General features: G+C 42.9%; 1 protein-coding gene across 2 annotated transcripts; it reads right to left on the reverse strand.

Annotated features, from left to right (window-relative positions):
• Positions 1-1,992: 1,992 nt before the first annotated feature.
• On the reverse strand, positions 1,993-26,228 carry TWSG1 (twisted gastrulation BMP signaling modulator 1). 2 transcript variants are annotated; one of them, XM_027737143.1, is made up of 5 exons: positions 26,070-26,228; positions 23,890-24,017; positions 16,632-16,731; positions 12,394-12,660; positions 1,993-4,477 (listed from the first exon to the last, which is right to left on the reverse strand). In XM_027737143.1, exons 1-5 carry the CDS (start codon positions 26,212-26,214, stop codon positions 4,296-4,298), a joined length of 822 nt encoding a protein of 273 aa, XP_027592944.1. In that variant the 5' UTR covers positions 26,215-26,228; the 3' UTR covers positions 1,993-4,295. The 2 variants fall into 2 exon arrangements, with proteins under 2 accessions (XP_027592944.1, XP_039238419.1); XM_039382485.1 differs by lacking the exon at positions 26,070-26,228 and adding an exon at positions 25,566-25,877.
• Positions 26,229-26,670: the final 442 nt, after the last annotated feature.

A 26,670-nucleotide genomic window follows, 5' to 3' on the forward strand; every position in this document is an offset into this window, starting at 1 on the left:
AACTTTAATGATGTACTGGTGATTTGGTGAGAGAATATGGAATCTTGATACAAGTGTTTCCTTTGCAAAACCCAACAGATAGATCAGCAAAATGTTAGGTTCTCTGATCAACACTCCTCTCCATGAGCACAAAGGAGCCCAGTGGCACAGTGAAAAGTAGGGGAACCCCAGTACGGTACCCAGAGAAATGAGCTCCTCCCAGGACTGTCCCAGGACATCAAAAGCCCCTTGGCCAGCAGGTCGAGGGAGGGGATTCTGCCCCTCTACTCTGCCCTGGTGAGACCTGACCTGGAGTGCTACATCCAGCTCTGGGGTCCCCAGCACAAGAAAGACATGGACCTGTTGGAGCAAGTCCAGAGGAGGCCACCAAGATGATCATAGGATAGAGCATCTCTCCCATGAGGAAAGGACAAGAGAATTGGGTTGGTTCAGCCTGGAAAAGAGAAGGCTCAGGGGTGACCTAATGGTGGCCTTCCAGTACCTGAAGGGAGCCTACAAGAAAGATGGAGAGAGACTTTTTACAAGGGCATGTAGTGTCAGGACAAGGGGGAATGGATTCAAACTAAAAGATAGTAGGTTTAAATTAGATATTAGGATGAAGTTCTGTGCCATGGGGGTGGTGAGGCATTCGAACAAGTTGCCCAGAGAAGCTGTGGATGCCCCATCCATGGAGGTGTTCAAGGCCAGGCTGGATGGAGCTCTGAGCAAGCTGGTCTAGTGGAAGATGTCCCTGCCCATGGCAGAGGGGTTGGAACTAGGTGATCTTTAAGGTCCCTTCCAACCCAAATCATTCTGTGATTCCGTGATTCTATGACAGCCATCACTGTGAATTATGTGGGTTACTGCCTACAGGAGTATGACACTCCTGGGACATAGGGGAAGAGCATTTTGTGATGGCACAAGACCAAAGGCAAAGAAAGGGAGGTTTGTCTGGGGAGTAACAAAGGCGGAGAAAAAGAAGGATAAGATAAAAGAGGCAGGTCAGCTGTAAATAGGTTGCTGGTCAGTAACGCCTGTTTGGCTGTGCCCTGCAGGTACCTCATCACCATGGTCTGTCCTGTCTTCTCATTAAACTTCTGCTGGGTGCCAAGTCCTCATGCTCTGCTCATGAGGGTATAAGTGCCAGCCATCGCAGAGGGGACCACAAGTCATGAGGCTGGAGAGACTGGAGCGTGCCCGTGTTGTGTGGGTCTGTGTGTCTGTGTGTGGTTGCTGGCACAATGGATGTGAAATCCATTAAGTGTAGTAAAAGCAAGCCAGGAAGCCTAAGAAATGACAGGAAAGCAATGTCACGTTATGACCACTGTACTCACTTTCTGCACAATGTCAGTGCTGCTGAAATTTAAGAGCAAAAGGTGCTTGTGAGGAAAAACAAAACAAAGAAACCCCAACAAACCAAACCCATAGCAACTGAACAAAAACTTTCTTTACTTTTAGAGAAAGAACAAAAGGCCTTCAACCCCTTTTCAGTCAGACCCCCAACACACTAGGGACTAGTATAACTCCTTACTGTATGAATTCCCTTTTTGCTTACCTATACATTAAGTGTTTTACAATTCTGTCCCAAAGGACAGTGATAAAAGTGGCCAATGCTTTACCTGGAGAACATTCCTAGCTAAAAAAAAAGTTTTTAAAACATGTTCTTAACTATTCTAAATTACTTATGTAGGCGATGGTTTTCTGGTATCCAGATGCAGGTGAAATAATAGAGGCCAAAATAAATTATGATTTTTCCTGCAAAATGAGTAAGACTAAATAAATAACTTTCCAAAATTGTTAGATTTGTCAGAAAGAACATTCTGAGTATTAATAAAATTCTATTTTATTCATTTATGTACAGAAAAAACCCTTGAAGCTAAACTTTTAGGTATGGGAAAAAAACTGATGAAGAGTTAATTCTCTGTATTCTTCCATCCATCTAGATCACTAAGTTTTATAATATGCTTCCTGGTAACATTTCCCTGAGAAAATCTTGAGAAAAAAAACCACAAGAACCAGTAATGTCTTTTTTATTAAAATACCTCTTAAAATACTCATCGTCATAAAATACACTGAATGTTGTTGCTGTATGACATTTGCGTACACACAACACTTACAGCAAACTCTAGACAGCATCAAGAATTACAAAAATAAGGCAAGCCCCAGAAGGTGTGCATCCTCACTACCTCCTCTCAGGCCACTACACATATAACCATGTTTACATTTTTATGCCGTTCCCCACAGTGTTTTCTGGACACCTGTTGGGTCAGTCCTCCCGTCTCTCCTGCTCCTCTTGACTTGACCTCACAGTGAAAATTCTGATGATGAAAATGGAGGCGGTGTCAGATCTGTGGGGCAGCAGGTGCTGACAGAAACATCAGCGCTGTTTCTCCCCCAAGAAGATTTTGAGCTACCACAGCATTCCAAATAATTTAAGACTGCAAAAATCCAGAGCATGCTAACGACCTGCAGCGACGCTTGCTTACTATGTGTCTTCTATCTCGGTCAGGAATGATGATGCATCACCCTCCAGCTACAAACAGTCACAGCTACTCTAACATATTCTTCTCCATTCATTTTAAGAAACTCTAGCAGAAGAAAAGATAACATGAACTGTCAAATATAGGAAGAACAACTCCTCCATGATAAGCTAAGCTTTTCTATTCACGCCTATGACCTTCTATCACTTAATTGCAAGTTTAAAGTACAAAGACATTCCATTATCCACTAGTTCAAAACAATAACATTCATCTTTCAAGTACTTTTTTATAGGTGAAAAAGACACTGAAGAAAGTAACATCATTTAACAAGAGCAGATTTTTTTATTATTATTATTATTATTACTTCATCTTATTGAAAGAACTGTATAATGAGAAAAATTAAAAAAAAAAAACATTCAGGCAAACTTTTCGACAAAATAAATGTAAAATGACTGCTTTCATTTGTACATGGTACAGATAGACAGGTGTGACTAGAAAACAGTTTAATCCCTCTAGACTGAGGTTAGTGAGAGAAAAATGAATAGTCAAATTCTTTTTTGTATGTGCATATGCATATATGCATAAAAAAATTCAAGGAGTTAAAACCTACATCATTATAAATACCAAAAGCTGATCATTAACTACTCATAGACTTTATTCTTGTACTTAGTACCATTATCAGTGGAGCCCTTAACTGGGTCATAGTAACTGCTATGTAACTGCCAACATATAAAAACTTTTACTTAGAAAAATGGACAATGTTCTTAACTCAGAGCATTCTAACTTTGCCTTTGCAGATGCATATTCCCTTCTTCATTGACAAGATTTCATGGGGGAAAAAAAAATTAATAATAACATTTTGGAATAAATATTCTCAGCAAACTACTAAAAGGGAACATGCTTGCTGCCAGCTGCTCAGCTGTAACACTTGCTCATTCATGGAATTTCATTCTTCTTTATTCCTTCAGTCATTAAATCCATCATAACCTTTCATGTTTCCTTTACTGGACTGAATGTTCAGGGAGTAAGCAACCCTAGAGAACAGTGCAAAAGGCGGGAGATGCAACTGCACTTAACAGCTTTATTTTGGAATCTAAGAGAAGACTGAAAAAATTACTTTGCTTAACACATAAAGTATGTAACATAAGCCCAAATGTACTTGCAAAAGCAGGGCAAATGAAACTTGGAAGAAAAGTGTCCCTACATAGTGTTTTGTTGGGCAGCTCTTCTAAGAAGTTAGGATTTTATCCATGACAGCCCATGCATGGAAGAGAAAGCATGAATTTTTCTTTTTCCCCAAATACCACTTTCACAATAGAAAGCAAAGCTCAAAAACTGGAAGATCATAAAGCTAAAAAGCAAAACCAGAAACCAAACCCCCCAAAAGAGCCCCTAAAGAACAACCACCCCCCCTCCAACCTAGCAGCCATTTATTTACTTGTTGAACTTAGATAATGGAAATCTCATTACCATATTCTTAATGTTTCCCTACTCTAACCTACAAGATATATTCTGAAAACCAGTACAGTCAATACTTTCAAATCAAAGGGAAACAATCAGAACAGCAATGATGAGCATGACTGTACCATTCGAGCAGAAATAAAGAAAAATAAGTTTAAAACATAGTTTTTAAACATCTACTAGTTAGCCTCGTTTATGTGAACTTAAAAAAAAAAGAAAAAAAGTTTTCAGATTTTATACATCTTTTTTTTCAACCAGGTGCATTTAATTGCAACTAGCAGGCACTCCACCAAAATGCAGTATTTGCAATCCCTGACTCTTTAACTGAGAGAGATTACTTTGGCCTTAGTATCGCTATATTACAATTTTCCTGCTTCAAAACATGCAGTTCATACATTTTACAGTTTTGCTGCCATAGTCGATGCATTCTGGCCCGATACACTCACAGCAGGCGTTGTGAAACCACCGGTATTTGGAAGCTCCCATGGACTCGCAAGAGATCTTGCACTGATGTATTGACATGCAGTCATCAAAATACACCACAGTACACATGTGTTCTAAACCAAGAGGGGGGAAAAATTTGATTTTAAGGTCTTAAAATATTTTTAAAGGTTAGGTAAAAATTAATTAAATGCGCAGCTTTAGAAGTAGGATTGCAAATCAGCATGACTATGAGGCATAAGGAAAAAAAAGGTGACAGTAAAAGCAGAGAGGAGAGGCAGAGAGTCAAGGTACAACTTATCAACTTCAAATTTTCAGCATCTACAACTCAACTTGTTGTCTGTTCTCCTTCTTCTTCTTACTTCTACAGTCATAGGCAAGAATGTTTTTGGGTTTTGTCCCCCAGTTGTGAGGGATGCCTTCTAAAGCATAAGGATGGGCTATGCCAAAATAATAAGCAGGCATGTGTCCTCTGAAGGTAATATGCTACCACGAAAAACCTCAGGTTTAGGTAAGTTATTCAAAAAACACAAAACCCACTTATTTAGGTATAAATATTTCCTCCTCCCCCCTCCAAACTCCACAATACTCTTCAGCCGTATTAAGCCACAAGTCGGCGACTCCTGTGTTCCTCAACATGAAACTGCACACTTTTTTCTTTTTTTTTTAGCAACACCACCAGTTTTACTAAGATTAAGAAACCCCTTCTGCCTAAGTGTTGACTTCATGCTTTTAACATCCATGCAATTACTTCAAATGCCATGAAGTTTGGTGTTGCAGCTTCAAACTGGAGCTGAGGAATTCATTGCCATTATAAAACAAAAACATTCCCCCCCCACCTCCCACTCCAGTCTACTTCCAATTCTCCAGCTTTCTTCTGTGCTGACCGGGTGATTACACCATAAAACTTTGTTCATCCTCCAAAGGACTATTACATAATCTTTACCCCCGCATAACTTGGTACATTTTGGGAAAAGCACAACTGGCAGCTGCCTGCAAACATGAACATCTCACTCGCACATGTCAGACCAACTTGTCAGCGGGAGAATTCAACAGGCTTTCTAGCCTATTGCTACTTATGGTGCATCCTGTAGAAACATACTGATCTATGTTCTGATGTGGATTAGAAAAATGTAATCCAAACATAAATGGTAAATCAAGACAGTGGATTTGTTGGGGGTTTTTTTGAATGATTATGGAGATATGAAGAAGGGTGAGTAACTGAAGGACTTTCAGAGCAGTGTAGTAGTTAACCACAGTGTTCATTCAGTCTCTTATCTGTGATACCAGAACCTCCCCTTTAAAATATTGGTGCCCCATAGATTAGCAGCCTCAATAGTATGCATAACTCATGGCAAGCTCTGAAGGTGAGGTCCAAATCTGACCTGAGGCCAGGAAGGCCTCCACCACCTTACAAATCATCGGATCTATGCAGCCAGTTTCCCCAGTACCAACAATCTCCATGGTGCCCATACTTTTTGGGCACATGACAAGGGACAACACAACATACAGGGAAGCAGCACAATGTACCCAACAGCTTTTCTGTGGATGCATCCTCCTCCTTGACGTCTGGAAACCCTGCCTACCCTTTTCAGAACTGTCACTTGTTAAAACATATATGAGGGAACTCTGACCACTGTCAAACTATTTTGCAAGTACCAAAACAGCTGCAAGAGGGTCAGAGGATGTGCTGCCAGCCCACTGAAAGCAACAGAGTATTCACTGCCTTCATCAGTTTCCAAACTGCTGTACACATCTTGCAGACACCATATACAGTGCAACAGGCAATAGGGATCTTAGGGAGGAAATGCAGACCCATGGCTGAAGCAGTTTCTGCTCCCAGAAAAGCTGTGCTGAGTAAAGCTGCAGATGTCCAAGAAATCTTGCAGTACCTGAAGTACTGCTGGAAATGTCAATAAAATGCACTATGGCTGTGTAAGTCCTGTCCCATTCTTGGCATTTCTATTTCTATAAGCCTTCATAATAAAGCCTGAGGCACAGCAACCAGAGGAAGAGAGTTTTCAGAAAACAAAACCTCTGCCTAAAACCAACCAACATATCTACATCTTCAAGTAAGTAAAATTTATTCACAAAGGGGGGGACAAAAGAGCTAAATAGAAGCATATGCTAAGGTACCACGTGCACAGAGTGATAGGAATACACCTAAAGCACTCAGCCAAAACTGAAAAGTAGTAGGGAGATGCAGCCATCACACCCAGAGGCCAGACAGCAGCTCCATCTTTTATAGAGAATGCACAAGGACTTGGCAATGTTTTATCACCAGTGGCAAAAAGCTCAGATTGCCAGGGTCCCAAGAAGGACCCATTCCCAGGAGGCCCAGATATTTCCAGGAATCTGTTCCTGTCACTCATCACAGGAGGTTTTCAGTGGAAGGGTAGGGGTGAGAAGGTAGAGGCAAGTCTCCAGGCAACATTCCTCATGTCCTATCAGTCATCTAGTTCAGTGCTGGGGTGCAAGCACAGGAACTTTACAGAAGCCTCTGTAGGACATTACTTCTACAATTTATACCCTCTTGCTTAATCTCATTTCACTCTTTTGATACCTTTTTAGTAGTTTTCTATTGAAACTTTACTACCTTATTACCTTAATATACCTTATTCATGTATTCCATATGTAGGGTCAGTCCTAGAAGGTGTCAGCTGGAGGCACAGAGCCTCTGCCTCCAAACAGGCAATCCTGGCTAATCCAGAAATATTTCTTCCTGCAAAATCAGCTTTTGAGATGCCATCCACCTGACTGACCTAGCCTCTGGATCAGCCTGAGAAAGCAAAATGACTTGCAGCTATCTCTGGATAGCAGTAAACCAGCTCTTTAAAGGAAGCAGAGTCCTCTCCGAGGGGTTGCCAGAAGTACCCACTGCTATCTATTGATCACTGCACTCCAATTTGCAACACACAAGGGAAAGCCCACGGGAGGTCAGGAAAGCTGTGCACACTCTGAGGTGTGAGAGCTGCTTCCAGCACTTACAGGCTGTCTTCACATCAGAGAATGTCCAGTCCCCTCTGTGTAAGGAGACATCTGTGTTCACCTTCACGTCAGCCTCATCTGTGACAGCCTCGTCAGTGTTAGCACTGGTTGAGAAGTCCTGGTGAAGCCCAGTTCATCAGCTAATGCCTGCTGAAACTTGAAATAAACTTCCTGGGTAAGAAGAGCCTGTGATTTCCAGGATGTAAAGATCAATGGCACTGAACTGAGAGACTGAAGACATCTCTCAGGGTAAATGAGGCTGGAGGAGCAGCAGCACCTGGCCCTCAACTCTGACAAAACCAGGTGACATCAGTCGGAGAGACCGATCTCCTTAACCACTCTTGCAGGACCAAAACAGGAAACAAAGCCAGAACTCTACCTTATTACAGTGGCAGAAGCAACCAAGGACATCAATCTTGACTAACTGGAGAGTGGAGAAGAAAGTTTATTTCCATCTGCACACAAGCCAAGAGGATTAGGTCCTAGAGGACCGGTACAAAAACACCGTGAAGGGGAGAGAGTAGACTGTACATGGCAGACCAGAGCCAGCAGTAGGCCTGTCTGGTTCCCAGCAGCTCTTGTGAGCAGCTGGAGGACATGTTCCAGTATATGCTATCAAACTGCTTCTGAAGTCTCACTCACTGAGAGACTTCTCAGGTCTGAACGAGAAGGCAGGGTGAACTTTGTTCGTCATGGGACACTACTGGTCCCCTCCTCAGCAGAGGCTGGGGGGACACACACCTCTGTGTCCATGCAGAGGTTGAATTACTGAAAGCAGGAGAGTTCCTCATCTTAAGTATTAAATTCCGCTTTATAGTCTGAAGAAACAGAGTTACACAGGGGAAAAAATACATACCTACAGGTTCAGCTGGGACCCCAGAGTGTTTAAACTGTTTCACAACCTAATTACAGACTCATCACTTGGCTCCCTCAGTGTAGATAAAAACAATGTTACTTAGTGCAGTAACAGCTTTCTCATTTGCATTTTGCCAATTTTCACACACTAAGGGCCACAAACTACTGCTGTGGGGTGAGGGAAGGATGCAGCAGCAAACATTTTTTTTTCCAAAACATGCATTTCTCAGTCTTTTTCCCCTCACAATTCATACTCAGCAAAGGGTTGTGTAGGAGAAACAACAATCAAGTCTAAATTAAAAATGACCAGAAGAAACTATCAAGCTTTGCTATAAAACTGTCTGTACTGGTGTAATATGGAGGAATTTAGCAACTCAGAATATCAAACAATTCAGTTATTGTAAGTTAAGGAGAAATGCCTACCTATAGGTTGAACAAACCTTCCCAGTGAATGACAATTCGCTCGCTGTATGTGACCTTTGAATTTAAACATACTATGTGACTTCAGCTGTCTGCTGGTCAGTTTATTGGTAGCTCTAAAAGTTCTTTAAAAAGGTAACTATCCATCCAGCTGTCATACCATTTAATCATAGAATGGCTTGAGTTGGAAGAGACCTTAAAGATCATCTAATTCTAACCCCTGTTCCATGGCAGGGGACGTCTTCCACAAAAAAAACCCCCAACAACTAGTCAAGAGCAGTAGTGGGAAAGGAGGAAAGAGAGAATGAGGAGATCAGTTGAGATAATCTACTAGCTTTGGACAAGTCAATTTTATGTCAATCAGAACTTATAAAAAGAAACATTTCTACAGAGGTAGATGCCACTTTACTGGATTTCTAGCTCTCCTCTATGTGGCTTGCACTGAAGGGAAGCAGAAATGCAGAGCAGACACTATCCTCTGTGTCACCAAGCAGCGTAAGTCAGAAACCCGTAATTACAACGCAGATTTCGTTTTATCAATTGCCAAAAGATTATCTAGTTCCCCTCTCTCTTTTGCCAACATCCTGTCATCATCTGAAACAACTAAGCTTATTCAAACATCTGAACTCACACTTTAGAGCTCTGAGGGTATCAGCTAAAAGTAAAGCAAAATGAATAAAGTACAAATGTAGCTCTACATTAATACTCATCACAATCCTCTCTGAAGTAGTGGCGCAAGTGCCAGAAACAACTGATACGAAGATCTACAGCAGCTCCAGCAGTGCACACATGACTGTGGCAGCTAAAACATTAAAAGTCAATTCACAGGAGGAAAGGGAAGACACTCATTAAGAAAATAACGGGGAAGTTCAAAGTCTGTTGGCTGGGCTCACAATAGGCTGGGGTGAGAAAGGAATGCTTTATATCCTACCACCCCCCTCCTCCTGGATCTACAGACACCTTCTGGGGGCTGGTGGCTTCACGCCACTCAGGCACAAAGCTCGTGGATTCCTGTGGCTGGTGCTGCTTTTCCTGGACCTCACCCAGAACTGCACTGAGCAAATCTGGCACCCTGGGACAGCTTAATGGCAATCCCTGCATGAACGTGTGCTGAAATGAAAATCAGAGCTGTGTTACACAACATGTGACAAGAGGCACTTGTAAGCAGAGCCTTTCCAAATTTTGGGATGTATTCTAGAAGACAGTACAGAGACTACTGTCCCCCTACCAAGATCTACCTCTCATTAGCCCCTCTCCCTTTACACGCCACGCAATAGGCTGCTGCCAGCACACCATGTTGGAGTGAAGCATGCAAGGAGCCACAAAGTGGAGGAAACACAGCACTGTAAAGAAAACACAAGGCATCTGTGTTTCTGCTCACAGGAATATTCTTTCAAATCTCTGACTGTCACAGCCCTGAAGACAAGTGCTGAGCGAGTCACCTTAAGGACATCTCCCTTTGCAAGATCTGCCTTTAAGCAGCACTTACGAGGAGAAGGAAAGGTTAAAGAGATGGTCTGCTTCTCCCACTGCAGGGTATGCTTGTATTTACTGCCACTGAGCACACATACATACACACACACAGACCCACCCTCTCTTTCAGTGGTTCTTCTAACGTTTACTAGCTTGTTAAACCACAGTGACCCAGCTGTGTGACTGAACTTTGCATGGGCAGAAGCCATCAGGCTCCAGCAACTTCCTAGGCTCCCTTGCTGTGCCCGTGCTCACAAGGCTCTTTACCCTATGACCTACTACCCCTCCACTTTTCGATTCCTGCTTCCCCAATGAACCCATCGAAATGTATTAGAAACAATGCCACCCCATGGCTCACATAACACTCCATACAATTCCCCAGTTGTCTTGCTTCCACCATAATAAATGTTAAACTGACCAAGCCAGGAGCTAATTTTTCTTTACACCTTCTCTGTTCTCAGTGCTCAAATCATTCATGTTTTTGTAAGCTAAGTTTAATATGACTTGTGAGAAAGCAGGGCACTACAAAGTTATCTACGCTGTGACCAAGAAAAGAGACTCCTCAATAAGTTTACATATTTATCAAAGTATAGGATGTGGAAAGTAATTTTCTACCTTTTCTAGTTCTTCACTGGCCACTAAGATGGAGGAGGCAAAGCCAATGATTACAAGAACAGCTCTGACATTTATTTCTGTTTTAAGTTTCTGTTGCGGCCTGAAAGGCAGTGGCATTTGTTAACTATTTCCAAATATAACTAAATATAACTGTTGTTTTTGGACTGTCATCATTCCAGTGAAAGCTCTCTCAGCCTAATCTCTAAAGCATTCTTAGTAAATGAAATGAAGGAGACTTTTGACTAAGGAAAAAACTGCAGTGTTATGTATTTGTGTTGTTAAACTCAAAACTGCTCCACACCCTTGAGATGCAATTCAAATTCCAAGTTTAATCCAAAACTATCATTAGCCCATCCTGTTGGTATGGTAGTAAAGGACGGCCATCTGGGCTGCAGTACCTAAGTACAGTGGGATATATTCAAACTAAACATATTTTTTTTTCCCCAAGTATAATCTACAACTTTAAGTACTGTAGTGTTTGCACACAGGGCTTTTTGAGGCTTGCCGTTTTACATGGTTTTTTACATCACTCTCCAACAATGGTGAGCAAGCATTTTAATAACATCAAAGACATATAAATGAGATGCTTTCTGACCATCTGGTTTCCCAGTTCTGGAATTAATTTATTTTTCTAACATGCCTTAACCAAAGGAAATTAGAGAAGTTGCCATTACGGTTCCATTTAATCAACAGCAGTCCTACTCAGAAACACAACTAGGTCAAAGGTTCACCTCGGCATGGAAAAGCAGCACGTCCATTAATTAGGGTATCTTTTATTGATAGGATAAAAGAGGCATCACAACTGCAACATATGGGGTTACGAACATTTAAAGTGTGTGTTGGGAAGGAAGCATAGCATTAATTACACTAATAAAACAAATCAGATGCTCTTTTTCCCCTATTAAGCAGCAATTTCATTATGAATTGTTTATGAGGTTCTTTTAAGTGTGATGTAATTATTTGCAGGGAAAAATGTTTCAGGTTCAGTATGGAAACCAAGAAACAGAGTGTTTCTCTCAAGCCACCTTTCATACTACCTCAAACTTCTCATCTTCCCCCTCAGCAAACACTATTCTGAAGTCTGTCCTCTAAACTGAAGGTAATCTGTCACTTATCCTTCCTCAGTCTTTATCTTACTTAGGTTTACTATTAATCCTGCATTTTGTACAAACCATCATTCTAAAGATTTCAAGTTATGCCAGCTCAGGTGAAAGCAACAAACAACTACTCCAGACAGTCACATGCCATAAGCTGTTATTTCTCAAACCTCTGAAGCCATGTTTCAGTTGCCTGCCTCTGCACTGCTACATCATTTGGATTCAGGTTCTGGTCTGTCCCATCTCCTAACTACAGGTAACTGCTTCCAGGTCAAAGAATGCACCTTGCCAGTGCACATGAAGTAACATGAACAAACTGCCTCATGCCACAGGAGGAAATACAGAGATAAACTCAGGTGGTTCAGCGTCTCCTAAGATCATCAGTCACTTTAACACCATTTTCCATGTTCCTCAGCATTTTTCCTCACTCCTTTTGTTACGTTATCCTCAAAATTCGGCTGAATATTTCACACTTTTTTACAGGAAAAGAAGAAGTGAGCACAGAGAAGCACAGAATATGCACTGAGAAGGCTCCTGGAAGAAATGAGAGGAAATGCTAGGAATTTAGACACTACACTCATTACCTTTGTCACTAGAGTAAGGTGTGTGGACGTTGTTGTTTGGAACAGAGACATTCTGATGCTGTGGCTGATTCACTGTTTCTAAAAAAGAAACGAGGTTCTCATGGTGCGACAGTTCTTCTGCCACAGGGAAGGAAACAATATTCCAGTTCAGCTGAGTATCCCCTTCTGTCAGTGCCCGGAAAAGGGAAGGAATTGGTTCATGCAACTCCTCGACAGTGCTCTTGGATGTTGGTGGTGTGTCACTGTAATTGCGAGGATTGCACATACCTGCAGATGAACAAAACAGTAAGTTACATGAAACTCTCTAACCTCTTATTCTTTAAACAGGCAGATATTTAGAAAATTAAAATTGCCTTTTTTTTTTCCTGAACAGAACAGAACCCTTTTGTATATACCCCACTCTTAACCCGATAGCAGAAAACCACCAAATACAGCAGGATGAACTTGCCGTAATGGCAGGTTTCAGATCTCTCAGACTTCCACAACATACACCTGTGACTTGTGAAAAGAAAAACCTCTTCTAAACAGCACTTTGCTTCCCCTTTAATGCTAGTATTACAGCTTAGAAAATAAAGAGTTCAATGGAAGGTTTGTTTTCCCTGGGAGAAGAGACAAAGCAAAGTATAATCAATCCTAGCATAAATCTGGAATGAAAGCTTTAGGGCTGAACAAAGGTAGTATCTTGACAAGTCCTGAGATACACGAAACTTTTGATCACAATTCAAGTATTCCATCTCATCTGCTGCAGCAGTGCACTAGATCTTTTTAGTCGTCTGCCAGAGATGCAAAGATCACTATCAGGAGGGAGCAGGAGTCTGAATTACTTTACCTGTGTAGAGACAGCCGAGATGAACCTCGTTTCGCAACTTATCTGGAGGGGTCACTACAGGCAAAATGCTTATTTCCGGGTTACTCCTTCTTTATTTTTCAACATCTTCTGCAGACTCTTTTTTGAAACCTTGTAATCTTTTTTTTTGTTTTGCCAGTTTCTACAAAATGTTTTTGTGATATGCAATGCCAGTTTTTCATTAACCATTTAAACACTAACATGTCTAGCCATGAAACTGATTGAAACTTGATTTAATCCAAATATTGAAACAACCAAGATTAAAAAGAAAAGTTGTATCTGCATAGGTACTTAAGCCCAGGAGCCAATAAAAAGCCTCTATTAGAAGTCACCTGGCAAGAGGCAGATAAATGCATTTTCCTCACGTACATCTGGATATTGTTTGGGTATTTTCACTGACACAGTTTTAGACAGCTACAGCTGCAAAGCACACCAATTCTTGAAGTGTAAAAGTGATATGGGACATAAATGTTCAAAGTCTACCTCCCCACACAACCAGAGAAACACTTCCTAGCCTGTAGATCCACTAGGACTCCAGCTTCAGAAATAACTGTCTTTGACTAGAGCCTTATACAAACCCACAATCTTCTCAACCTAAGTAGGTGGATTTCCATAATGAACAAAGCAGAGGGAAGTTTGTCCATGACGATTAGCATGAGATCTGGCAAATCTTAAGCAAGTGGCTAGCATTACCAGCATTTAATAATAGGAACACCACGAGACAGTTTGCTCCTACAAAAAGGTGGGCCAAGTACTGGGTAGGAAAAAAAATAAGCCTCCCTTCCAAACAAGATCAGGTCACACTAAAAAATAATTCCACTTACACAAACTTCCTACTGTAAATGATTATTTTCCTACTCCTCTCAACTGGGTTTGTTCTTCATGGACCTTCCTGGACTTATTGCTTTAGCAAAAAATTTCTATCCCTGCATTATCACCTTTTAGTAAGCACTAATATTAACCATAATTTACTAGGCACTGTATTAACCATATAATTCTAATAAAGGATGCCCACTTGAAAATCAATTAGGAAGCTATCAAAGCAGGTAAGAGTTTTATACAGATACATGGAAGGATGTATAATTTAGTTGGTGTCATTGTATTAATGTTGTGAAATGGAAACCAGTGAGCCTTTCTAGAGGCTCCTTCTGTCAGGTTGGATTCAGAAAATAAATTTCATTGATAAGAAGGACACACAGGGAAAAAAAAATCCTGCAGAAGGTGCACAAGTTTGTGTGCATATCAATACAGTATGAAAATATTATCTTAAGATGGCACAAAGAAACCATCACTCATAGTTTAATGGGTAAATGCTCATCCACAAAGATCCTTCCCTCTTACTGTTTTTAAAAGCATTTTATTATAATAGTCATATTTTAAATAGGAATTATTATAAAATAGCAGCTTTGGCTAAAATGAAAATAAAGTTTAACTTATGAGCAACTGGTAAGGAAACATGTCTACACTACTGCTTTGGAATGGATGAGAAGATGCAGAAATAGGCTAATGAAATGATGGAAGCAGACAGGCCTTTACAAGAGGGACTAAAAGAGCTTAACTCAAAGGAAAGAGAGACCTGTTGCTGTTCCCTTTCCTCCAGTGTCTTTTTCCCTGTCCGAGAAGGGAGAGAACATCCACACAAAACATGAGGGCATCAACTGAGATCTCTAAAGTAGGTAGGGTAGGGTAGGAGGTAATTCCTAACCTCAGGGCAGACATGACCTGAAAGACACAAAATCTATCTGCTTTTACATTAGACATGATCAGCTTATAAAGAAACTTAAATATCAGCTCAAGTATCATCAAAGAACTGTCTCTAGGAAACCAGGTATAGCATGCTTTCCTGTTTGCCTATTTGAATAAGGCTACAGCAAGGATGACCCCACACTGAAGAGAAGAAGAATAGGATCAAGCCATAGAAACAATGAGATCTGAGACACCCACAGGACCATCAGGAGATGTTTTAGTTTATTTAGTGTTTGGAAATTGAACCTGAAACCTTGTTAACTCCTCTCCTGGAAAATACCATGAGGAAGAACAGCAGAACAGTGAGCCATCTGCAGATTTATAAAAAAAGTTTGTGTGTGGACTTCACTTTTTTACTTCACAATCCCAAGAGGTAGGTTGTTCCTTTCCCTAGAGACTGGCACACAAGCCTTGCTTGCTACAGCAGATGATGGTTCTATACCAGGGAAATAACCTACTATCCTACTCCTCGTCGCTATGACTGAAGATGACAACAGCGCACTTCAATACTGCATTATGAAAAATTTGATGACCCTGGAAGGGCAAAGGGGAAAAAAAGGGGATATATATAGATACATATTTCACTTCTTAAGGAGCCCAAGATCAAACAGAAAAAACAGACTCTAAGGCCTCTTTCTAAATGCATTCTCCACAGGTGCAGTATTATCCTTCACAGGGGCAGGGGCTGAAAACACTTTATGCCACTGGGAAGAATCACACATGTACAGGACCATGCCACCCCACTGCTTACTGAAAGACAGTAAAGCGAAGCTAAGCTAGCCAGAACCAAGCAAAAAAAGGGATGTCAGAAAGCAGATTCACATCATTCAGGAACAGGAGAAGCAATAGACTGCACTGAAAATGGGCATTTTGACACTAATAACCTTCATGAATTCAGAGAAAACCCACCAGGAAAAGCTGAGAGCAGGTACAACACTCAAGATGCATCCCTTTCCTGGAAGCCAAGATTTTGAGTGGCATCACAGGAAGACTTACAGCAACCACAGGAGGATGAAGCTTTAATTAAACTTAAATCATAAGACAGAACATACAGTCTCCTTAAGCAGGAGCAGCATCCACTTGTAAATGGGCACTCTGAACACCACCTCTTAGTAGCAATGTGTTCTTGTTAAGACTATCATCTAGTCCTACAGTAAGACCTTGTCTGTTTCTTTTTTACCCTCCACAAAGAGGTCTTTTTTCAAGAATGGTGAAAACACCGGGCTGTGTCTATTTACTGCTAGTCCCAGCTCAAACCTAAAACTGCCCCTGTGTGGTACCTGTCAATACACTTTGCAGGTAGAAACCTTCACACAGCATCCAACCCCACGAAGCAGGCACTGTCTAGTTTCCTCAAGGTGACAATTCAAAATGGAGTTTTTTGTTAGAGAGTGTCAGCTATGATGACATTAACCAGGCAAAACCTAGACTACTGCCACCTCCCACTCCACAGAGCAGATACAGCCTTCAAATGTTGGATCTCCACAGTAATTTATTCTGTACCCACAAAATGAGCTGTAAAATGTTTAAAGCACAGATGCTGTCACAATGTTTTACTTCTATTTTAAGACTGTGAGCTCAGCATGTGGCAGGAGAAACCAACGTAAAAAAAGAAGAAAATTAAAACAAAAAAAGGCAAACTTACCAACGCAGTCACAGCACTCATCCCAAAGTGTGCCCAGGCAGAGCATGCACTCCTTACAGCAGGAACAGTTCCCTTCCCCAGGGCGGCACTGACACAGCTCCTGGAAACAACAGGCCTTCATTACACTGCAGCAATCCCAGATGCAAAAGAACTACACAACAGAGCAATTCTTCCTCAAGCCGCAACTCCAATTAGGGCATTAAAAAAGCTTAGTGCACTAATACAGTGAGTAAACGGTAAAACAGCTCCAGCCAAAGAGCAGATCTGAGCCTACAAAAGGATCTTCTGCAAGTTTGCCCCCTTTTTTTTTTTTTTTAAAGGTGACATTCTGAAGACAAATCTGAAGTCAGCATTTAAAAGCAAAAAAAATCCTATTCATGGGAAAGGTGTGTGCCCTTCTGTGTATGCCTGAATCTACAAGTTCTTTGGATGTTCTTCCCATCACAACTAGAAATTCAAAGAGGGGTGTTTCTTTATATATAAATAGTGAGCCCACATTATAATTTAGTCAAAAAAGAAAGTTACTATAAGCCTGACATGCATACTCAGGATATACACAATATCTACCATCCCGTCTATGCATGAATTCTAAAAGGAACTTACTCAGTTAAGTCATTTGATAATGGGATTTTCTGCGTCTCTGAATGCCTGTTACACACTGGTCTCCATTTGCAATATTAGTGACCAGATTACTCCTGCCCCAGGTCCAGCTAATTAATTTTTGCTATTATGAAAACAACCCTATGCTTCCTCCCCTCAAACCGACACCTTGGGATATTTCCAAGACTTCTAGAGACTCTAGAAAGTGAAGTGGCATACACACATATTTTTCTTTAATTTTCTTTTATTAAGGTAAAAAGGTGGAAAGGGCATGGAAGCAAAAAGACATCTTCATACTACCTAAACCCAAAGGCACTGGTTTAGCAGTCCTGGTGGAGACGTACAGTGGTGGACCTCAAAGCATGGAAATAGCCTACGTGGATGAAGGAAATTTAAAAACCGGGCGGTCTCCTTCCCTCTAGTTTAAATCCATACTAGTAATTCCAGTTTGGCCAAAAGATTGTGGCTACATGACAATAATTCACACACTTGAATTACATCATAGTGTGAAACACGGACAGCCAAGAAGTCACTTTGGTTGTCCTGTCTAAGAATTTGGTTTTGATGACGTCTGTCTAACTATCATGTTACATACAATTGGTGAGAAAATAAAATCCCATTACTGGAAACACTGACCATGGGATCCTTCCCACCCCTGTCTTTACTGGAAGGGCTATTGGCAAATCTCTGCTACGCGGGGGAGAAGACAATGCCCATCCCCACTCTTTGATCCCATTCTCCAGAGGCAGGGGAGGGACACACTGTAGTGTGGTCAGGAGATGCACATGGACAGGAGGGAAGGGCAGGAAAGTGGTTTGGTTTGAAATTCTCCTATCCTGGAGTCACCACCCATGGTTCCACCTCTGGTAACCACAGCTGAGTCAGGGACACCACTCCTTACAGGCAGACACCCACATCACCCGTTAAGTGTGGTTTCTTTTTGAAGCACCTTGGGAAGAAGCTGATAGGACAAAATTCCATTTTTTAAATAATTCTTTGTTTGCAACTGTTAATAAGCCTCAAGTAGCAGAGAAAGGAGGCATATTTATACCAAGTGTCAGGAGTACATTTGCTAGGCAAGGCAAGGCACAGATATGCACCTGATTGTGTACGACTCCTCTCCTTAATCTGCAAAACTGGCAATTGCAAATATCTGGGGCCTGTTCAGTTGCACAGGGATCACCCCTTGCTCACACCAACTCGCAGGGGCCCACAGAAGACAAAGAAGTGCATTTTGAATGGCGAGGCCAGAAGGCTGGGGACAGGCCTTCAGAATACAGCAAATGAAGCTGCAAAGCTCCCAGCTCTGGATTAAAACTGAACAAACACCAAAATGTGCTGCAGACATGCTACAATTTACTAATGCAGTATAATCCATTGATTCCTTATTATTCCACTCACTTCACTCCAGATCCCAAATCTTCCTGAAGCCAGCAAAGAAACAAAATTCACCTACTACTGCTTGTGCTACGTAATGCTGAGAAACACTGTCACCTGCATAGTTTAATGTGAATTGTTTGCCCTGCTGACTGATCAAGAGTGAACTCCTGCTCCACACACATTTCTGCAATATGCAGTCTTTGTAAGTATTGAATTTTTACTTACAGAGAGGAAAACTACCAAGGTTTTTTACTTTTTCATCCTCAAAATTTATGAATGGCACCTATTACTATGCTGTTTCCAAGAGAAAGATGAAAACAAGGCTCATTAATAAAATATACACATTTTTCCACAAGAGGAAACACCACAAACTTAGAAAGATGACTTATGTGAATGAATGATGTGTTTCTAAAATATTTATCTTACTGTTCAATAAACAGATTTTGTCAGTCTTTAGAATAAAAAGGTTTAATAAAACAACTTTAAAAATAACCACGAGTACTGTTACCTTGGCCAGAGAATAATATTAATATATATTAGCATTAAAAATATCCTATTTATTTATTCTTCAACAGTATAACCGGGCAAACAACTTTATACTTATTAAAACATCAACAAGCCAGGACGTGGGAGGAGGCAATTCTCCATAAACTATTACATGTAACACATGAATTGAAGCCAGAAAATTCACTGAACTTGTTTCAGTTTTATAGAAGAGTGTTCTCCAGGAATTAAATGTAACTTTAACTCTGCACTTGCAACATATTAACAAAAAATTCTGCTTAGCATCTGTATGTGTAAGCACTATCTTGGGGATAGCGTCATTACACCTACCAGTATTTTAAGAAGTTTGTTTATATAGGAAGGGCTTATGAGCAATGTAATTTTTTTTAATTATTATTTATTTATTTCAGACTTGGAGGGAGATGAGGGAAGAAAGAACAATCTAATTAATTAGTCTTCCACCTCTTCAGGGCAAAAACTGTATGTTCTTTCATATATGTGTTTGCACATACATGGTTTCCTTAACCACTTTTGAGTCCTTCTGCCTGACTCATCCACACTGGATACTGGTACAGGATACATCTTTGTAAAAGAACGCTTACATGAGACGTGGGTGAAGAGAGGCAGAATGAGAAACGTTCCTTGTTGATAGCTGGGGGTGGTGAGGTGTCAGTCAAGAAAATATTACTCATAAGTCAGCTTGGCAAATTTGCAAGCTGAACTACTGAAGGTGCATTGGAGAATCTATTTTGCTAGGCAAGAAATAAAGCCTCACAGTCTAAAAATACAGCATTAAATAGGAAGTAGGGATGTTTGTACAATAAATATACTTCTGTTCCAGAGAGCAGAAAAAGGTTTTCACAAGATATTTAACATCTGCATTTTTTTCAAAGTTTTCTTGGAATGACAGAGACTATTTTCTTAGTGCAGGGAGAAGCAGGACCTGAAGGCATTGGAAATATCTCTGCAAACTGGAAGGGGGAGTGCAAGAAAAAGAGCTAGCTTTTTTTTCCTAGAACAGTTTAATAACAGAAAATCTCATGGAAGCAAACCAGCCAGAGCTGTTTTGTTAACCCAACTGCGTTACGTACATACACGCTGAAAGCAATTTTTAGATGCCTAAGCCCTGAAGTTAAGGAGTGGCATTTATTTCATACCACAGGGCTAAAAAGTCTTGGAAATCCTTTCAGGCTGACAAGTTTGTACACACAATTAACAGGAGGCAAAGAAGACAAAGACAAAAAGAGATTTTAAATCAGAACACTGCACCAGCTGAGGTGGCTGCAGGTATGTGGCACTGGGGAGAGAAAACCCTGCAAAAGAACCCCTCCTCAGCAGGATCGGAAATCCATGCCTGAATTACTGCTGTGTGTTTCCCACACACAGCAGTAGTTTAAAGAACTGCTGCAGATGAGAGAGCAAAGCTCAGCTTCCTGCCCAGCATGGACATCCCACCCCAGCCTGACTCCTGCAGGTAGCTCTGTGCCGCAAGAACCAACCTGGGACTCGCCTCAAATCCATTTGCTATGAACAGTTGTGGGAACGTCCCATCCTAGAAGTTTCTGCCTTCAAGGATTTCCTCCATGTTGCAAGGACACAATACATGCCTCTACTCTGCCCAGCAAGCGTAGCTGGCCTTTTCATCTTCTCCACACATGGAAACAACCCACGCTTCCAAGTCAACAACAGATGTGCCACAGTAAATACTGCAACACGCACATTGTGTGCAGCCAGGGGCTCGGTGGCCCACCTGAAAAGTGAGGCAACAGACATTTATTGACTCCAACACCCCAATCCCATCTTCACAGGAAGGAGCTATGTCCAGAGCCTTCAAAGGAACTAACTTTGTGGACCCACTCACTGCACGCCCAAGTCTTCTCACAACTCCTTCAACAACTACAGGAAACCACAGTTTCTTTGTGAAGGCTGAACTTATGCAGAGAGATGCCTCAAGCTATTTTCTTACAGTTCTTTGCTTACAGAAAAAAGAGAAACACCAATGAAGCTAGAGCCTCAAGATGTAAAGGGAAAGCTGAATCCATGTGAGTTGTTGATCTCATGCACTGTTCTGGATCTAACAAAATAAATATTTATGTAGGGACCACCCTTAAGCAGAGGAGCTTTTAAGGAGTGGCAGTAATGACTGTAGTGACTTCTAGCCATGCTGGTAAAAATATTTATGTTAACTGTATGCTTTTTGAGAGAGCACGTTTCTTGTCTCATTATGTCACCGGGACAGGCAGCCTCGCTTTCTGTACACAGATGCAGATGACAAACATCCACAAGTTGTTTGCTCTCCCAGTTGTCTCCAAGTGGCATTATCTTGGTACCGAGACATGGATTTTGCTGAACTTGAACAGCGATAAAAGTCAGTGAAGGAAAAACGTCACGTGATAGTCAAGCAACCTCGCTAAACATAGTATTTTATTTTTAAGTTCAGATTTTTCCAGAATTGTTTAGAGGGGGAAAAATACATAGATATAGTCTACTGGCATACTTCTCAAGGAAATAACATGCACTTCAAATAGCAGTGCAGTGCTTCTGCCACAACACTGCTGAAGATTTAAAAAAAACAAACAAACAAACAAAAAAAGGCAAGAAGAAAGATGACAATTGCTTTAAGTCAAAGCTTTAGGATACTTCATATCCACAATCAGACTAGTCTGACCTGATCTGTTCTTCTGTAAAGAATGAATACTGACTGGTAAGTCAGGCCTGTTTGCAGGAAGACAGCAGCCAGACAGTGGAAATGAACAGTGTAATTCCCCTGCAATAGCACCCAACTCACATGGCCTGGGCTACTTCAGGGTCTCAGAGAATTGCATATGATTTGGATTTTAGGGAAATGCTTTAAAAAGGGACTCCACATCACCTGTACAAAGTAAGAGGGAACACACCTACCAGTGGTCTCTCTGCATGCACAGGGCTCTGTTGTCACAGAGATGCCAACATTAACCCAAGTTGTGTGCACAACTGATAAGCACAGTTGTATGAGCCACCCCCATGCAGTGCTGAGTCTCAGCCATTTATTGACAGCTGAGTAAGGACTCCAGTAGCACTAACTTCGCTCCTCCTGGGCTGTACTTTATTCAGACTAGCTCATAAAAATAAAGTCTAAATGTTGTCTGTCTCAAACGTGACTGGATAAAAAATGATTACTTGGGAAGGAGATGTCTGTGCTTTAATGGATGGTGGACTCCCATCACTGGCACCAGAAAAGGAGACACTACATCTTCCCTGTTCTCCCTTTTGCTTACAGAGAAATAAGTAGCAGACCAACAGCTTCCAGGACTAAAATCCACATCTGGACCAACAGTTTTCCCCTGAATCAATAAATCTGTAGCATTTACTATTTAAGTGCCTTGTACATCCAATGCCATACTTAGCATGTTACTTCCTAAAGATTTCAATCCTAGAGGTGATTTTAAAAAGTGCAAGAGAAGGGACTTACAAGCACATCAGTTTGTCACAGTGCACAATGTCCAACACACCAACAAAACCACTGGTGTTCTGTTTGAAAGGGTAAAAATCAGAAGCCTCTTTCTTGCTCCTGTACTTAACAACTCCACAGACTGTGGTGGGGCTAGAAAAAGCAGAATTTTTTTTTTATATATTTAAAGCAATGACAGTGCAGAAGCCAGAGAGTTCAGCCTACAGTCAGCCTTTGTTCCATGGAATGGATTTGTGAATCTGGCAAGTATTTTTATTTGTAAACCAGGCAAATTTTAAACGGAAGTCAATAAAATGAAGTAAACATGGAAATGCCTCAGGCCACTTCTGCACCTCTTTTCAGGCTGTGACCATGCATTTACAGTAAGCATTAGCAAGTTACTGCCATATGACATTTGTGCTCTCTGCTATTGTTTTTCCAATCTACAAAGAGGCAGAAGGAAACAGTTTCTTTTAAAGAAGCTGCAGCTGACCACATGAAGCCTCCTTTTTTTCAATCTGGAGTTGAGTGCTCTATATACCATATAAATAAATACTTGGTAGTTATCAGAACTGCTTGCCCTTTTGCTCTGCTGCACACCATACCCCTTAACTCCTGCTCTAAGAAGAACAATCTGGTCTCAGTCTGGTTTTTTCACTGCAGACAGACACACAGTGTGAGTCAAAAGCAGCATCTGGATTTGAGTTTAACATCCATTTCCTACCAGTTCAACTCATAAGTATTTGGCTTGGTTTTTAGGCATCTTTTAATTGACTGTACAAACCTGATGTTCTAGAGATCATGAGGCATCAACTCCTGACCCTCTGCCTGAGATTTAAGGAAGTGGACAAATTGCAAGTTAAGGGGAACATCTCAGACAGATATGGGAAGACTATAAGCTCTGAACATTTGAACTCCTGGTATTGCAGATAATCTCCTTAAAAAATGACTGTTGCCCACAGCAACCCTTCTAATAAAATATCTGTTTCAAATTGCTGCTTATTCATAATAATCACTAATAAAGAAGAAAGAGATTGAAAACAAACAGTGTAAATCCTAGTGGCTTCTACACAATAACCCAGCAACCATTGTCCTTGGCTTGAAAAAGTTTCCATTATAAAAAAGACACATGCCCACACAGAGATGCACTTGGTATCATCTATTTCTATAAAATAAATGGTTGTTAATCTGCACTTCATATGGGCAAGAGACCAAACTGACTTCTTTAAAGAGGCACTACTTAATATAAAATACCACTTATTTGTATCACTGGATCTTTTCAAGACACAGCTTTGGAACTGCTTCTTGAACACTCAAAAGCAAAGAAAGGAAACACAACTTTACCTGTATCAGGCATTTACTGACGTCACTGGCACAGAGAGCCTTATTGCAGCCTGTTGACGACTGGATCCACAGCAGGAACAGAAGGACAGTGACCGTGGGCGCCGTGACGTAATGTGACCTCATGTTTCCTGCAGGTGAGCAATTTTCACAAGTACTTGAACCAGCACTAAAACAAAAACTAGCAACTGAAAAGGCTATTGGAACACAAGCTAAATCCTACTTCTCTTCCCCCCTTGCAATTCCTTCAATAAAGATGAGTATTTTAAAAAAAGGTCAAATTGGGGTGCTTAACAACAAACCCAGCCCCTCTTCCACCAGCTAATTTGTTAATTAAAAGCTTTCTGCTATTGCACCTCTGGATTACAATTGCCACAAATTTAAGGTGAACAATCTCAAGTCTGCAATATCAAATATGATACCCTATAAGCAGCAATGGTAAAAAAAATGCCTTAGATGAGAAAACCCACCAATGAAGACCTAACTCTGTAAATACCTAAAGTAGACAGATTGGTTTCATGTAGTATCTCCTCAGGCTACAGGTACACACAGGTGTCTAGGACCAAAGACATACAGCAACGTTTTACGACAAGGTAAGTTGCCCTGCGATCTTTAATGCAGACAGGCAGCTGTTTTCACACTGACAGTTAGATGTCACATAGGCTTTCAACTCAATCACAAAGTTGTTAACTTCTTTTTTTTCTTAAAAAAATACAGACAGCAACATTAAAAAAGAAAAAAGTATCAGACACTTTGAACAACACAACTTTCAAGAGCCACCCAAGTGACTGAAGCCAACGAGCATCTGCTACTTCAAACAGACAGAGGAACTGGGTTTGTTCAAAGCATTCCACCTTTCTCCCTTTGTGAAATCCCAGCCTATCGGCAGGTGGTATTTGTGACAAATGTATCACGATTAGCAGCGTGCCACTGAGTTTTTCCTTGTGCTTAGCATTTGAACTCAGTCAAAAGTGGACCTTATTGCACTAGGCATTGTACCAATACATAATAAAAGGCAGCCCATGTTTGGGCAAGCTTACAGTGAGCCTGTATTGTTCTTCTAAGAGAGAAAAAAAATGCTAATGGGGCACTGGATTTCTTTCTTTTGGTATCTAGAAATGTTTTCATGTTTTATGAATTAAACACCCCAACAATTGCTCAATGAGCAATATCCAAACACAAAAAAGTAGAAAACCAAGCCAAGACGTAAAGAAGGCACGATCTGGACATTTAAGGCCTGCGTTCGATTAGTCTTTCTTACAATGGTTATTAAATGCCTGTGAACCTCGCTGTGCTGGGCACACTGCCATCTGTACCCAAGCAGGGCTGGGGGGACCCCCCTGCAAGACCGGGGGCACGCACGGAGAACACGAGATCTTTCCACTCAGCTGGGGGTCACCGCTCACCCTTCCAGCTACCCGGAGTCAAGAAAGTTTCCTTCCAGCGGGAGCCGCCGGCCCAGACCCGGCGGGAGCCAAGGCAAGCACGCTGCTTGGTGAGAGGAGGGATCCCGGCGTGCTCCCCCGCATCCCGCACCGACCAGGGGCTGCGTCACATAAAGAGTCCGGCGGAGCGGAGCCGGAGCGATGCCATGTCCCCGCGCACCCGCTCGGATGCGCTGCCGTCCCCGGTGCCCGCTCCCCGGCCTCCCCCCGCCGCTCCAGTTCCGTTTCACCCACCGCCGCTTCCCCCCAGACTTTTATCCGGCGTGGCGTCCCGCTGGAGGGGTACCCCTGCCGGCCGCCCCTCCGCTCCCGCAGCCCATCCTGGCGGCACCGGCTCAGCATCGCTCTCCCTCACGGCCGGGATCGCTCCCGGGGCGGAAAACACCCGAAACCTCCCTCCGGCCGATCGACCCGCGCTCGGCTCCCGAGAGGCCCGGGCCCCAAAGATGGCACTACCAGGGGCCGGGAGGCCGGTGACAGGGAGGGGGATGTGGGAGAACACCCCCCGCCGAAGCGGCCCGGGGCAGGCGGGGCCCCGCAAGGGGAGCGGGTCGCCTCCTCCTCCTCCTCCTCCGGCAGGCAGGCAGGCAGCACGGCGGCCGCGCCGAGCCGCACCGAAACTTTCCTGCCACAAAGCAGCAGCCACGGCTCCACAGCTGCCGCCTCCTCCTCCTCCTCCTCCCCGGCCACCGGCTCCATCCCCCCGCGCCCCCCGCCCGCTCCCCCTGCGGCGCTCACCGGGCGGCGCCGCGGGCCGAGCACCTCGCGCTCCGCAGGCGGCTCTCGCTGCTCCGGAGGCGGCGGCGGCGGCAGCAACCCCGCGGCTCGTCCCACTGCTCCCCCCTCGGCCGCAGGCAGCGCGGAGGCGGCGGCCTCGCATCATCGCCCCGCCTCGGGGCACCGTCAGGCGCCGGGACCCTCCCCCCGGGACCCTCCGCCCCGGCGGGCGGCGGCTGCGCGGAGCCGGGCGGGAGAAGGAGGAGGTTCAGGAGCCGGTGGATGGAGCTGCGCGCCAGACCGTGCCTAGTGGGACGGGACCGGGGGGGACACGGCCGGGCGCCTGCCTCGGAGGGGCTTCTTCCCGGCAGAACAACCCCCCGCAACCCGAGTGCGGGCAGGGAGGAACTCGAGGGTCCTGTAGCGAGGGGAGGCAGGCCGGGGGAGCCGGGGCGAGAGGAGCGGGCGCGGGAGTCTCGCCGAGAGGCTGCGGAGGGGAGCAGAGCGGAGAGCGCTCAGGGCAGCAGCCCCCCGCCGGAGGGCTCCGGGCAAGGAGGGCGACGGGAGAGAGAACTGGGGGGCGCTGCCGCTGGAAGCGCCAGGACCAGCCTGCCGAAGAGCC

This window comes from Pipra filicauda, unplaced genomic scaffold, assembly GCF_003945595.2.
Source record: "Pipra filicauda isolate LSUMZ 115617 unplaced genomic scaffold, ASM394559v2 scaffold271_size1040873_pilon, whole genome shotgun sequence".
NCBI lineage: Eukaryota > Metazoa > Chordata > Aves > Passeriformes > Pipridae > Pipra > Pipra filicauda.

Excerpts from the sequence above, each read along its gene's own strand:
- TWSG1 (XM_027737143.1), bottom strand. The coding sequence starts at position 26,214 with ATGATGCGAGGCCGCCGCCTCCGCGCTGCCTGCGGCCGAGGGGGGAGC. Across the intron at positions 24,018-26,069 it reads TCGGCCCGCGGCGCCGCCCG|GAAACATGAGGTCACATTAC; the intron begins GTGAGCGCCGCA and ends GCTCACCTGCAG. Across the intron at positions 4,478-12,393 it reads ACCTTACTCTAGTGACAAAG|AACACATGTGTACTGTGGTG; the intron begins GTAATGAGTGTA and ends CTCTTGGTTTAG.